At 44.1% G+C, this 15364-nt stretch overlaps 2 protein-coding genes and 2 long non-coding RNA genes across 5 annotated transcripts in view; 1 reads left to right on the forward strand and 3 right to left on the reverse strand.

The window, feature by feature from the left end:
• Positions 1–824: 824 nt before the first annotated feature.
• On the reverse strand, positions 825–3543 carry LOC130517232 (polyubiquitin-B-like). The gene is made up of 3 exons (XM_057019009.1): positions 3268–3543; positions 2180–2252; positions 825–2058 (listed from the first exon to the last, which is right to left on the reverse strand). Exons 1-3 carry the CDS (start codon positions 3350–3352, stop codon positions 1068–1070), a joined length of 1149 nt encoding a protein of 382 aa, XP_056874989.1. The 5' UTR covers positions 3353–3543; the 3' UTR covers positions 825–1067.
• Positions 3544–4481: 938 nt separating this feature from the next.
• Positions 4482–5153, reverse strand: LOC130517264 (uncharacterized). Its single transcript, XR_008947670.1, has 2 exons — positions 5036–5153; positions 4482–4751 (listed from the first exon to the last, which is right to left on the reverse strand). It is a non-coding gene; the product is annotated as an uncharacterized LOC130517264 (long non-coding RNA).
• Positions 5154–6085: 932 nt separating this feature from the next.
• LOC130517207 (seizure 6-like protein) overlaps positions 6086–15364 on the reverse strand; it is a 31581-nt gene continuing 22302 nt past the window's right edge. The window contains exons 10-17 of one of the 2 annotated variants that reach the window (XM_057018951.1): positions 14416–14612; positions 11014–11208; positions 10509–10700; positions 9919–10113; positions 9238–9273; positions 8848–8962; positions 8343–8448; positions 6086–8251 (exon numbers count right to left, since the gene is read on the reverse strand). In XM_057018951.1, coding sequence (XP_056874931.1) covers positions 8222–8251; positions 8343–8448; positions 8848–8962; positions 9238–9273; positions 9919–10113; positions 10509–10700; positions 11014–11208; positions 14416–14612 — 1066 coding nt within the window. In that variant the 3' untranslated portion in view covers positions 6086–8221. The remainder of the gene's footprint in view (positions 8252–8342; positions 8449–8847; positions 8963–9237; positions 9274–9918; positions 10114–10508; positions 10701–11013; positions 11209–14415; positions 14613–15364) is intronic. The other variant, XM_057018952.1, reaches the window with a different exon arrangement.
• Positions 13201–14541, forward strand: LOC130517266 (uncharacterized). The gene is made up of 3 exons (XR_008947672.1): positions 13201–13335; positions 13902–14169; positions 14409–14541. It is a non-coding gene; the product is annotated as an uncharacterized LOC130517266 (long non-coding RNA).

The following is a 15364-nucleotide window of genomic DNA, read 5'->3' on the forward strand; positions in this document are numbered from 1 at the left end:
ACTCCCAGATGAGCCTCGACACCGGAGACCCTTCGCCACACCCGTCTCCGTGCCAGCCGGTTCCCGCCGTCAGCATCCAGGTGCAGTCAGTCAGTGAGGAGTCCAGCTCCTGCTCCACCCAACACTTCCTCTACCCTCCTCCTCACAACACGCCTTCATGCAGAGTTCACAGAGACCTTGAGAGAAAACTGCACGCTCACTTTGGTGACTCCTGTGCTGAGACTGTTCTCTAGGAAAGCAGGAAAATATCCCTGTTGCCCTGAAACCACCCAGAATTTGACTGTCTCTTAATATAATATGGACATTATGGTGAAACGGTTTGTACAGGAGGCCATTCATGTGTCCCATTAGTTAATCCCTTGAAACACAATAAAAGTTGACCTTAAATCTTCCATATTGTTACCATCGGGAAAATTAGGTGATTCCGATTAAACTTAAGGTAACATTGTATTGAAGGCAGTTGCAGACCAATAACACTATATTGAGGAAATTAATTCCAGTTTAATGGTTTGCTGTGGTGGTGCGAGTCCTAATCAGAGAGCGTTTGATCTACACACCAGTCCAAGGACTGAAGTCCCTTCTGCTCCCACCAAAACCAACTCTTTGCTTTCTTAACTGCATGGAGGGAAATAATTATAAATTTTGTGTGCTTTTGAATGTGTGCTTTATGACTACTGTAATATTGGAGGCTTACATGTAAATGACGTTACATTAACTTTCCTAATCCTGATTGCTCATCTGCAGACTCACTTATGGACTATAATGGAAAAGAATAGAATAGAATGAACCTTTATTGACATAATACAATTAATTGTGCAGTAAAATATAATGGACAGATGAAGGGTTCATCCTGAGCCCCTGCAGCTTCAGCCACGCTGCCATTGTGAATCAACCTCTCCTGGACTCTTTTTTGTGATGCAGCTAACAGCAACACTCAGATGGAACACAAGGTGGATGGTGAGCTCCTTAAAGAGAGGGTGCCACCATCCTCCAGTGGTTCATCAGCGAAGATCAGACATTGCGAGTGAGGGATGATCCCATTGGTCCCCTGGATCTTGACCTTGGCACTAATTGGTTTCATTTGATTCCACATCCAGAGTGCTGAGCCTGGTAGCCATAGGCATCACGACAATTTGCATACCACCGGACAAACGGAGCACAAGGTGGAGGGTGAACTCCTTCTGGATGTTGTAGTCAGAGAGGGTGTGGCCGTCCTGCAGCTGCTTGCCAGCAAAGATGAGACGCTGCTGATCAGGAGGGATCCCCTCCTTATCATGGATCTTGGCCTTGATATTCACAATGCTGTCATTGGGTTCCACATGCAGACTGATGGTCTTGTCAGTCAGGGTCTTCACAAATATCTGCATACCACCTGTCAAACGGAGCACAAGGTGGAGGGTGGATTCCTTCTGGATGTTGTAGTCAGAGAGGGAGCGGCCGTCCTCGAGCTGCTTACCAGCATAGATCAGACACTGCTGGTGAGGAGGGATCCCCTCCTTATCATGGATCTTGGCCTTGACATTCACAATGCTGTCATTGGGTTCCACATTCAGACTGATGGTCTTGCCAGTCAGGGTCTCCACAAATATCTGCATACCACGTGTCAAACGGAGCACAAGGTGGAGGGTGGACTTCATCTGGCTGTTGTAGGTGGAGAGGTCGCACCCATCCTCAAGCTGCCTGCCAGCATAGATCAGACACTGCTGGTCAGGAGGGATCCCCTCCTTATCCCAGATCATGGATTTGACATTCTCAACGCTGTCATTTGGTCTCACTCTCAGAGTGATGGTCTTGCCAGTCTGGGTCCTCACAAGGATTTTCAACGTAGGGTACATATGGATCAGAAGGTGGATGGTGGACTCCTTCTGGATGTTGTAGGTGGAGAGGTTGCCTCCATCCTCCAGCTGCTTAGTAGCAAAGATCAGACGCTGCAGGAAAGGAGGGATTCCCTCCTTATCGCAGATCTTGGCCTTGACATTCTCAATGCTGTCATTTGGTTCCACCTCCACGGTGATGGTCTTGCCAATGTAGGTCTTCACAAAGATCTGCATCGCCACACTTTAAAAAAAAGTGCATTCATTTAAAACAATGATTTGTTTTTAGCATAATCATTAACAATTTTCTGGAGTTCCAAAGTTACAAACATCTTGTAGCCATTTAAATAACAAATGCAACATACCTTTTTCCGTGATTTTCCTCTCTTCCATTCATTTTACAGTGTTTGCTGGGGTTCACTTGGATTGTTGGGTAAGCTTAAAGGACCAAAGGATTTTAGATGGAGTGTGTCAGGACAGATCAATCCTGAATAATTCAATTTCAAATAGTCTTGAGGTTGGTATGTCGATAGCCCACTGGTGGTTCATTAATAGCAGGCTGATGGGCTGTTGTAATTCAACATAACGCAGATGTTATATCGTGCACTATAGCTCAAAGCTCTGTTGTGCTTTGAACTTTGAAAGAGGAATTTTCAAAGCTGTGTAGTATATCATCATGCCTATCATCCATACATGTGTAGGGCCACATTTGTTCCAACTGAATGGAGAGACAGATAGATTTTAATTTTAGTAGCCCTAACACACCATCATCACCTGGATAAATTGGGACATGTTTGATTGGCCACATGGCCAAAGGTAATTGTTGGTACATTATTGTACATGACGTATGTTATTGGGCATCAATGCTGATGTAAAGGACTTTTGCTACTAAACAAAAGGTTTAAAGACAGAAAGTCTGGTTGCATAAATACGCTAATCAAGCGACAAGTGTACTGCCATTTAGGCACTTCTTATTTTATCAGACTTATTTTTGTTGCCAACTGTGAAAATAAAGGGATACATTACTTTTCAGGGATGGCCAACCGGATTATAAATTCGTCTTGAACCCGTTTCCATAGAAAATAAGTTATTCAACAATTGATGTTTTAATGCTAAGTAATAAAATTAATGGAATAAAACAGAAATCTGTTTGCTCAACGTAAAAGGGTTTAAAATAATAGAAAGCAGAACACTCCTGTAATGGTGCACATTTAGCCCAAATAAATAAGTGCAAACAGAAAGTCTGTGGAAAAGTAAATATAAATACTTTGTGCCTCAAAGGCTGTGACTGCATGAATAATTGAACTTAAAACTAAAGCGTATACTGCAAAGTAAGTTTAGGATTATGCAGGTATTTTGCATATTTTATCCCTCAGCTATGTTATTTTGTTCATAACCATCAAAAATACTGAAACATGGTATATCAATACACCAATAATTGTTTGCATATTACCTGGCAACCAGGTGAAGCCGCGTAGTGACCTTGGAGATGGGGGCTGGTTACATCCCAAATTGTCATGTGTGTTCCATGAGTCCATTAATCAAAATGTTTTCTTGTTTAGTGTGAGTTTTGGTAATCAGCTGGTCAACACGCTCAATGTGAATTAATGCTGTGTGCTGAGAATACTAAAGACTTATTTGTGGCGGTTGTGGAGGTTAAAATCGTCAAGCATCTGGTACAGGCTTCCTTAACGACTGAATTAACCACAGCAGGAAAGCCGGAGCATTATGTTCTTATTAGCATTCGGAATGGCAACAAAAAGAATAATTTAAACATTAAAACGTGTTGGCAGCAGGAAAACACGAAGAGGCAGGATTTGTTCCCCACCCACAGGGTGGAACTGCTCGACTGAAACACTCATCCAAGAAAAAAGGCTAAATTGAAGCCAGCTCCGCATGATTTGCTGGAAGAACTTGATGTTTCAAAGAAGCTGTTTATAATCCAGGCAATCCCCCCCCTTGTTTCTGTATTGATTGATTTTGGTTTGATTTATTGCGCTGTTAAGACCCTAAAACCAAAGGAGAGACACAAGTGAAAATAAAATAACGAGATCTTAATATTCAAATCGCAGAAAATCTTTTCTAAACTTAACTATATAAGATTTAAGAGCGTCAGCCAGCTACTCGTCTTTGTTGACTTCAGAAGTTTTACTTTGTGTGCTGGAATTTATCAAAAACTTAGGGCCCGATTCACCAATATGTTCTTACGAATCTTCTTAGATTCTTTCTTAAGTTGTCCTTAAGAAGTTTTTTAAGAAAACCCTACGTCGGATTCATCAACGCGTTCGTAAGCCCCAGAATTGTTCGCAGCTGTGTTCTTAGATTGATGAATGCCATCTGTTCGTAAGTTGAAAGCGCGTGCCAGGTGAGTCTAATTAACATACGATTAGCATAAGTCACCGCCCACTAATGCCCATAAAAGGAACTGCAGCAGGACCCTGTAGACAGAGCAGAAAGCAGCCAAATGCCCAAAGCGAAATGCCCAAAGCTTGCCTCTCCACGCCTGATTTCTGACGCCGTGTTGAACAATCAAGAAAGGATGGCTAACACGCTTGATAAAATTGCCTCAACCCTGATGACTATAGCCAACACGCTTAAAGAAATCAACGAGAATGTAAAAAAAAGAAGAATGTAAAAAAAAATAATCGTGTAAAAGCTGTGCTCGGATTGTGACAATAATGCATTTTATTCACAAACGGGCAATTAATCGCGCTCGAACGTGAACCGCGTGCCTGCAGTCTGGCCCCATCATTGCGTCAGGACGCACATCCTCACGGGGTTGTGGCTCTGTGTCCAAACACATCCAGCGCCCCTTTAACATGCCGATGGTGCGTTCAATGGTGGAGCGACTGCGCGCATGCATCTGATTGAATAAAACTCCTGTGGAGTCTGAGGGTTGGTCAGTGGTGTCAACAACCAGGGCATATCCTCGATCCCCTAATAAAATAAATCAAGATAAAATCAAATAAAAAGACAGTTTTGGCATGGTTTCCAATTTGGTTGATTAATGTTAAGTCATTGGCACATTTACGTAATTTTAAAATTCTCCGTAAATCACCAAAATAGGAAATAAACAAATAAATAAATAAATATGACAGAATTATCATTGTAATATTGAATTTTATTGAACTGCACAAGAGAAGAAAACACAACCATGCCAACATGTCGGCACTGAAATGTGCGCAAGAGTACTCCTGAGTGTTCGTAGGATTTGTTCTTACCTACGAATAAATCCAGGATAAGAAGAAATTGGTGAATGCCACAATCTTCGTCAACTGTTCGTAAGTGGGACTTAAGAACAAATTTGTTCGTAAGAACGCTTCGTGAATCTGGCCCTTAAATCCTAAGGCCCCGCGATCCCCACGGCCGGAAACAACCAGATTCTGACCAATCAGAGGTCAGATGTGCCGTGTCATGACCACTTGGCTCCGAATGACCACAACATAAACGGGGAGACCAAGCACTTTTAACAAAAAGGGATTTATTGAAAAGTAAAGTGAACAGTCAATGGTAACGGTGAAAGCAGTAGGGTGCAACAGGATATAATCAGAATCCAACGAGGGTAATCCCAACAAGGCTTTAACAACGGGACTGGCACTCTCCAGTGGACGCGTTCGGCAAGGTTTCCAATTTCGTTCGGCAGCAGCTGACCCTCGGCCATCACTGGTTCATCAGGTTAATGAGCCCCACCTGGAGTGGTGGCCTCCCAAACAGGTCCAGACAGCTCCATCTGCAGGCCAAGCACAACACCAGACCAGGCGCAGCCAAAGACACCATATCCCAAATATTAAACCCAGACGTGAGGCCACCTAGTGGGCCGTCACAGCCGTCAGGTGAGTTACAGATGGCAAAATCGACCGTCAATGCTGCGGGATTCAGTATCGCGTTATAACAAGAAACAATCATGTTATGGTGAGATAAGATGTTTTCACATCACGTGATTTTCAAATTAACCAAGATTAATGTGAGCTGATAGAAACAAGAGGCATGAGGCAAGAATTGTGTCTGGTTCCTTACCTCCGTTTATTCGCCTCACACTCATAGTACCGTTAATCATAATCCACTGTGCTCAATAACTGTAGTATGTCACAAAGTTTAAACCAGGCCCAGAGTGGAATTGACTTAAATGAATTTTTCAAACGTATTTCTAATTGCCAAGGTATGATGTTGCCTTACTGTGAATTTAATTAAAAATTATTTGAACTGTATGTTTTACTATTTGTGGATCAGTTTATTCCTGCTAATAAAGAACTCAACTAAATATCCTAAAATGTAGTTTTGTCTTTTTTATTGATTTTTTGCCTTTTATTTAGGGAAAATGTTAACATTTGTCTTCTTATTTAAAGAAAATGTACATTTATCAGTTTGCATAAAACATCACATATACAGTACATCAAAATAAATACATCATCTTTTGGGGTGATTGACCTTGCAATCAAAGATCGGTCATTGAAAGCAAATCTGAATCAATACATGGTCCTTTTCCAACAACTGGTACCAGACTGGGAGGAACTCCGAGGCCACAATAAGACAGTCATCGAACTAACTACATGTGAGAAGTAAGACATCAGTACAGTGCTGGCCCATGAGCCAGAGATTTAAATACCACTTTAAACTATTACTATATCCAGAACAGAACCAGCTGAAGTAAGAAGCCTTAAAGGTGACTGCGGGCAGATGGGACATGTAGGACAGGGGACAATTCTTCAGCCTGAGGAAGAAAATGAAGCCACTTACAATTATTCTGTTTTTGGTATGTTATCATTTTGTCACAGGAAACACTGAGTCATTAACATGGATGGTTAGAAAAAAAAGCAAAACATTTTAAGGTCAACACTGAAGAATCTCCAAGGCTCCTAAAGTTATAATCCTTAAATTTTGGCTGAAGCGGCGCCACCTGGTGGATAATTGCGGAGCCGCATCAGAAGTTTCTTATACACTATTAAGCTCGCTTTCTGTCCCAGACACATGATTGTCACCTGATCACCACACTGGATGCATAGTGTATGGTGCTCAGTGACTTAAATTAAGGTGAAAAATAAAGCTACATAAAGTAGAATTACAGCAAGGATGTTGGAACCCAATCCTCCAGGGCTGAAATCCCACCGGGCTTTCTGTCCTCACAGATGGAAAATTGTGGCTTTTACAAAGCTAAGTGGGAACAAGTTTTCCCACCTGAGAGGACAGAAAACCCAATTGGATTTCGGCCCTTGAGGCCTGGGTTTTGGTGTCTCCATTTTAGACTGTTTAAGTCTCATTAGCATGAAAAGATATTTGGGTTTGGAGGATTCTCATTGAAGAGCGTGATCATCATCCTCCTATAATGTATTCTCAGCTCTGAGTGATGTGAAAATCATAAAAGCAATTTCTTTTAGTCACACATAAGTAGAGATATTAAAAAAAAAATACAAGAAGCAAACATCTGTGGTGGCGAGAGCTGAAAAATTGGTCAAATAACCACTACAAAGAACTATCTAACTGGAGAAAATGACAAGTGGCTGTATGCAAGATGATAATTTAGGTCTTTTGAAGGCTCATTGGAATGATGAATTGATTGTTACAGCATGATTGAGTGACATTGGATTGAAAGCACCAGCAAGCTGTAAAAATCGCCAAGTTTTAAAAGAAAAAAAGACGTCTTGTACTGAACACGAGAGACAAACATTGTTTCCTGTTATCACTTGAAGAAACTTGTTCGACAACACAAATAAAGCTCTGCTCTTGGAAATCTCTAAACAATATAACACTGTTGTGCTCATCGTCCCATATGAACCGAGGTTTCAGTTGCAGTTTGCAGGCTAAAACACAAGGGGGGGGGGGGCAGATTATTGAGGCCCATGTTGAAACTAAATGGTCAGAATGGGCCATTTTGTGAGTCCACCCGATATAAAACTGCAACCAGCAATGAAATATATGGCAACATAACTGCATGGAGGGCTGTAACATCAGGCATACAACCACAGATATTAGTAAAACTAGGATTTGTTTAAGGACTATAACTTTAACCATTCTGAAAAAGCCCAGGTTATTTGAAATCTGTTGAACCACAAAAATAGAAAAAAAGGAATTCAAGCTCTTCAGTCCACCTTCCTCATTCTGCATCCTGTCCCCTGCTCCGTTCCCTTCTCCCCTCCTTTACGTCCTCTGGTGCTGTTGGACCTTCGCCTCTGTCCCCCAGCGGCGACACCAGCGGCCCAGTTTCAGTGTTTGCTGACTCGTCTCCCTCCCGTCCTCGCGCGTTCTGAAGCGGACTCGTCAAAGGAGGAGAGAACAGGATCCATCGATGCGTTTCATGGCCGAAGGGGGCTGGACATCATCTATTTGTATTTACATCTTCTCCTCCTTCGGTACAGAAAGAGGATGAGGAGTCGGGATGGGTCAAACAGAAATGTCTCTTGTGAGCTTTCTCATATCGAAACTTCGTATTCGCGACTTTCCTGGTGACAGTGAAAGAAACGCTGTTAGCGCAGAGAACAATGGGATGAAAAATGGCCAGTTTTAAAGGTTTCAAATATTCTGGACACTCACGCCTGCTGTCTCGTAGAGCGGGTTGTCAAACTCGGTCTCCACAGTGATCTGTCGGTAAGGGTGGGGGTAGATGAGAGGAAGCCTTAGGTTGGAGTGATATCGACATCTAAAGGAGAGAATAAAAAATCAGCCATGCACAACAGAAACAGGAAAAAGCCATCATTACTGCTAAATTAAAATCATTTATTCTAGCGTGGAAAAATGCTTCGTCTGTTGTTCGTTTGCATTATAATTACAGAAATCATGAAGCGTTGTGGCCACCCGGACAACTGTTAGATAAATCTGCAAACAGTTGGGAAACAGACGTGCAGCGTCTTGTTGTTTAATCTCCACAGCAGCAGGAGTTGATTTCATAACCAGGAGGGGGAAAAAAAGTCGGATGACCATCTTTCAATTTCCTTGGAGGGGAAAGCTAATGCACGGCTCTGAAGCCGTCTCAAAGCTGTTAACAAAAGACAGCTCTTCAGACTCAGTCCCGGAGATCGGGCTGGTAATCCCAGCTCACCGCGTGACGTAGACGTAAGCTCCGCCGAGCAGCACAGACAGCAGAAGAACCAGGATAAAGACGGCGAGCGCTATGTTCCCTCCATCCAGAGTGGAACCTGCCGTGGCCTCTGCAACTGAGAGACAGCAGACGAGCAGAGAGGGTTTTTAGCACCGTCGGAGGAAAACGAGCTGCGTCAGACGTATCAAAGACCGGCGAGCGCTACTGGAGAAGCACCAAGCACAGAAGAGTGTTGGATGAGCAAACACATTCAGTGGGAATGAAGGATGCAAGCAGAGCAGACACAAAGAGATGGAAACGTTTTGTTTTCTGGGTTCATTTCACTTGAAACAAGCGTTTGTTGTCTTTTTTTGAACCCAGCGAGAACACCGACTCACACAGAGGACTCACCTTCCAAAGCATGGTTGCCAAAGCACTCGGGGTTGGCTGCAAGACATCATTCTGTCAGTCAGTACGTACGAACATTTACACACTTCCTGTGGAGTTTCAACAAGGCTGCAGTGAACTGACCATCAGCTGAATTTATAAGTGCTCTGTTGACTTTAGTGGACGCCTCCCAAATTCAATAAGAGGACGCAGAGCCGATGGACACAGAGCAGTAGAGACAGCCTCGGCCTCTCTGCAGGCGTTTACTACAGCAGCTTTCAGTCGGGATATTCAAAACCACGGAAATAAATATAAAGCTGATCCGAAAAACAAAAACAGCCTCAGGCTCTAGCCGATTTTGGGCACTCATTGTTTCCCATAATGCATTGTGAAAGGGTGGGGCAGACCAAATCAAACTTTTTATGTGTTGTTCTTCAAGCAAATGTGAAGCAAACTTTATTTGTTAAAACATCTGTACGTGCATGAGTGACACCATGCACTGAACTCTGCCTGACAGTCTGAATGGAATGCTCCCGCAGTTCAAATGAACTGCACCTGGGGGTCAAAGGTGACGGGCAGGGTACAGGCTGCCTGGCCTGAGTGCATCCTTAAGGGACTTAACGGAAGCAAATGCAAAGGTGGCAAGAACGAGGGGGTGTTTTATTTTACTATACATACAATTTTAGAAAAATCAGTGAGTCTTACCCCTGCAGAGTGGCAACGGGCCGCTCCAGAACGACGGGTTTCCCAAAATGCACTTAATAGCAGCCTCTCCGATGAGCTCGTATCCTTGGTAGCAGACAAAGGTGAGCGATTCACCGGGCAGGTAGAGCCTCTTGGACAAGATCTGGTAGCCGTTGTCAGGGAGACCAGGGTTTTCACAGGAAACAGAATCCTCAGCTGAAAGAAAAAGAAGAAAGGAAACACTGGATCCTGCTGAGTCTCTCAAAACAAGTCCGAGCTTTTGCGTCAGAGCCCAGCTGACATGTTTGACGGGCTCTGACTGAAGTGACATGACTCATGGATAATCTCCTCCCCCTCCTCCAGGTGGCTGAGGGCTGATTGGTACGGTGCATTAGCATAGAATTTACATATCAAACACATTGCCGAAACACACCAGTGCACGCACCAGTGCACGCACGAGTGCACGTAAATCATCTGTCATCAGATGGAAATGCAGCACAGCGCACTCTGGCATTCTGGGGCAATATCGGCAAAGAAAAGAGAACTTCAAAAAGACATCACTCATGCTAAGTGCACGGGGAAAAGGACCTCTGTGTCATTCCGACACTTACAGGCGCAGTGAGGTAGTCCAGACGTCCACACGGGGGTCCCTGGCTCCCGGCCGTAACAGGTGATGGTGGCGCCTCCCTGCAGGACGAAGCCAGGGTTGCAGCTATACTGAATGGTCGTCCCCACCAGGAGCTTGGGGTCGGATAAAGACCTGGTGGAGTGCTCCACGTGACCAGGGTCCGAACAGTACATGACTGAGAAGGAAATGATAGACGTCAAAACAAAAGTCTGTGACCCATATTTGTAGATTAGCTTTATGGTGTATTGTAAATTGGAACCATATATGCATGAGCTCCATAAAACTGTAATGGTGTCCCTATGACACGCCTGTTTCCTCCCACACCAGATCGAGCGAATGTGTGTGTCCTGTGATGCACTGGTGATCTATCCAGGTCTGGGATGGACTCTATGCAGCTTCCATCCAACACAGACAGACTCGGTGCACGTGCTCCACGCGCTGAGCTGCATCTCGCACGACATTCCTGCCGGTGGAACGTTGGGACTTACTCTTTTCACAGAACGGGGGCTGTGAGCTCCACGAGAGGTCCAACTGACATGTGAGTGTGTCCTGTCCCACCAGGTCATAACCAGGGTCGCACTGATAGGTGATGCGCGCTCCCCGCACCAGCGCGATGTGGGAGGTCGTCTTCCAGCCGTTCTGGATCTCGGGCAGGTCTGGGCAGGAGTCGTTCCTGGACACTTCTGCAAAAGGGAAAGAAAAAATATATAAAGGGTGATTAATGACTCCGTCCCCTTGCTGTTATTGCCTGTCGGGCCGGTTCAGCAGACTGACACCTTTCCTTTATCGCAGTAGTCATGAGAGTCAAGGAGAGAACAAGATAAACAGCACCGCAACTGATTCAGACATTAGACACCTCCAAATATTCACCGTGAGGAGGAGTCCACAGCAGGAGATTGATGGACTTATTGCGCGCTCACTTGACCGTGTGACAGAATGATGGATCTGTTCTGCACCGGGCAGCATTCAAATATCGTCTGAGAGACCAGTCAGGTTTCATTCAGGCCCCGGACGAAACGGACCGCGCTGGAATTACAACTAGCTGCCAGCCGTCGGTTCCAGTTGGGTTCAGTTCACAGCAGCTACTGTCAGAATTTTCATTTCTGTCTGCTCCCCAGCTTTTCCAAATTGGACTGCATTTATTTAACCGGCGGTGAATGCGGAAGAGTAAAAGAGTAACTGCTAGCATAAGATCCAAATAAAATCCACTTAGATGTAATCTGGCGCAACCATCACAGCTACATTTAAAACACAAAATAGGCATTAGGATTAGGGGGTTAAGGGGTTAATTCAACAGGTTAAATGTACTCATCTGCTAAAATCAGAAGAAATAATTGCTCACTAATTCCCCCTCCTGGTGAGAACAAACGTCTGCAGTTGCAGAAGAAGACAAGGCGAGAAGTGCAAGTTTTAGAGTTTAAAGAGTTATTTATATCTGGCATGACCTCAAATGATGAGAGAAAAATGTTGAAGCCCCCCGGTGGAGCGGCACTGGGGCTCAAAGTTCAGGAAGTGACACACACACACACACACACACACACACACACACACACACATACACACACACACACACAGGGTCGTTGATTCTTCATGTTTGCAGATTAAAATGAGGGGAAGGAGTTTTGTGCCTGCAGCTTGCAGAGATCTGCCCATGTACGGAATATTAAATCAGCCACCTACAGGCGCCTTCGGACCTTTTAATAAGAGGTGTGAAAGGAATTTTATGTTAAAGTGAAACTCTATGAAATCTAAAACAATCGAATCATTAAATCATTTCTTAGCAATAACCAAGCAGGTGCAGCCTATTCCAGCAGATACGCGCTCCAAAACAGGAACATCCGTGTTTTAGACTCAGTTTGGGGCGTTTTTATTGAAGGAAATTATTTGTGCCATGTTGACACGCAAAGGATGAGCGGAGTAAATGGAGGAATTCAGCTGTTATGATGAGTCTGAAGACTCAAAGCAAAGGGCTGAGACCGACACCGAGCGGAACAACCTGAATCAAGAACCCCTCTGATCACACATCAAACGCATCACACTTGAAAACCTATTGCAAATTAAACCAAATCTCCCTTTGGATCCATCCCACCAAATCAAAAATCGATGATGCTTCATAACAAACAAACGCAAGTCGATGAAAAATAATAAACAGTGTCTTAAATAAACAGCAGGAAAACTAATAACCAAAAAAGCTTTGAAAAGTCCTGGAAGGCACGGCCTATTTCACTGGAATCTTGGAATATTAGTGTAGTGTAGACATCTTAAAAGACAAACAAACAAATAAAAACAGCTCCTGCTGTGAAGAAGAAAGAACATTAATAAAATCTACACTGGTTTAAGGCCAAAATGATAACAGCCTGGAGGAATGGAAAGAAAAGCAGCCTTTAAAGACTCTGTGTGTGTGTGTGTGGTGTGTGTGTGTGTGTGTGTGTGTGTGTGTGTGTGTGTGATGATTGATCCTGCAGTCTGGAGGATTGCATTACACTGTACATTAAAACGGGCCTACGGGGATTTGTAAGTTGCAGGATCAATTATTCATCCTGTATTGAGTGAATTCTCCTCATCGGCGCAGCCTCGGAGCGTACGGCGGGTAATTTATTCGGAACCCACACGTCCACGCGCTCTCACACACGGAATCAAAAGTGAGCAGCCCACATATTCACGCTGCATCTACTCGATACGCTCTTCTGGGAAATGTCTGAATTGGGGATGTCTTGCAGGGGGACAAGCAAATTGGACAGCGGGTGCGTCCCAGCGCAATCCCAAATTGGCACCAGTTGTTTGGATACGGGAAGCAGCGGCAGCTTACGGTGTGTAAAATGAGGAAGGGGGTATATTTGGTCGCTCGTTAAATTCCGAGCTCGGCTCTGTAGGATGCAGAGACAAATGGGACGCGATTGAATAAGGGCAAAGGGAAATGAGCAGGAAGACAAACAGGAAAATGAGAGGGGAGAAATGGGGAAGAGAGGAAGAGGAGACGGCAGCTTGAGGCAAAAATGGCTAAATTAAAACAAATTGCAGAGCTGAATGGAATCTGACGTTTCCAGCTCAGCGGGGAAGGTTTTAAATATTCAGGTCGCTCACAGGAAAGCGCTCGAGAACTTGAAAAGAATGAAACGGCGATGTGTGTTAAGGATATTTTCCAAAAAGAATAAATACAGTGTTAATGGCGCAGTGGTTAAAAGATAAGATCTATAACCCAGTGCTGTTGGATTTTCTTCTGAGAAAAGTCTATTCTGATGCAGGTAGCAGGTGGGATGTACTGGGAATATCACACATTTCCTCCTCACTGTTGGTGATTTTCTTGCGCTGACGGGTGGTTAAATGATTTAACCTTACCTTGAATGAAACGATAGAATTTCTGGACACATTTCAGCAGATTTATGCCCATGTGACATCCTGCGCCTGCCTAAAAGCTGTCGAGATCACCATGGCAACTTCTGATGAACTCGTGGCTGGGAGCAGGTGCCGTTCAGAGGTTTGGAATAAAAGCGGTCTTTAGCAGCACATTCGTGCATGAATCATTTTTCTGCCTCTAATCGCCGTCAGTTAAAGCCATCGGAAGGCGATTGGTCACATCACTTAAGAGTTACACGGGTAAATATCACAGCAGGACTCAACATCCCCTCCAGCTTCTGTTCCAGGTAAAACTGATGAATTTTCCTCATTTCATGAAGGCTAAACATTTGAAAGGTACTTTTGCTTCGGAATGGCTGCTGGATTATTTAACAAGATTAAATAGATTCATCAGATTCCATTGGTATACAAATAAATCAATGGCAACATTTATGTGTATCAGGAATATCTATATTCCGAGAATGGTATGTATCTGGTTGTAGTTTTGTTCAAATGATGTATAATGAACAGACTTGAACTCTTCCAGTTCTCACCCATGTAGTTGATGATGAAGCCTTCGCCCTTGCCGAAAACGAGCCCGGCCGGGTCGGAGTGGAAGGTGACAGTCAGATCGGGCGTGGTGGAGAAGAGCTTGAACGGGCTGCTGCCGCCAACGTACCGCCCCAGTATGCGAGTGGCGAGCTCCTCGCCATCTGTGATGGTCACCATGTCGCTGTTGCTGATGTTCAGTCTGGAAATGGGGACACGGAAAGAGTCAGGAAGTGCAAAAAGTGCAATGTATGGCATTCTATGATGAATGTATCAGGCAGCTACTAACAACAATCATTCAACACTCTGAATATCTGAATATGTAATAACACACACGCAGCATTGCATGCTTTATTCAAATTATAGCTGGAACTTCAGAAAAACATTATGTGTAAGAATAGTTTGCGTTTGAGAAAAAAAAAGGGGGAAAAAACAACAAAGTGGAATGAAATGTTTCACCACACGGCTCTTCTACACTCGGTGTTATTAAATGAATCGGTCAAAAGCAAAGAAGCATCTGTGGGTGCTTGTGGAGTCGAGAACATTCGACTCCGGCGCCCCTTTTCTAGCGATTACACAGCGGAGAGAGAGGGGGGGGGGGGGGATGCTCATCACCGTGAGCCGCGTGAGGTTTCTAGCAACGCCGAGTGTGTTCCAGGACAAGGCAGAACCGATTTCAAAATCCTCTTCTTGTTAAGCCGGACTCAGACTACAGGCATTTTCCAAATCCTTCCAGGATTTGAAATTGGGCTGCAATGCGCGCGCACACGGACAAACTTCACACCGTTACAAAATGCCCAATAAAAAACTGGAAACTTCAGGCAAACTGACTTTCAATTTGTCAGTCAAATAATAAATAAAAAGTCAATGCAGCAAGTAAAGCCTTTGAAAAAGCTGTAATTTCACATAAAGGGGAAGAAGAGCTGCTAGATTTGGATTTAATGGTTCAGCACG

The sequence above is a fragment of the Takifugu flavidus genome, chromosome 20, assembly GCF_003711565.1.
Source record: "Takifugu flavidus isolate HTHZ2018 chromosome 20, ASM371156v2, whole genome shotgun sequence".
Lineage (NCBI taxonomy): Eukaryota > Metazoa > Chordata > Actinopteri > Tetraodontiformes > Tetraodontidae > Takifugu > Takifugu flavidus.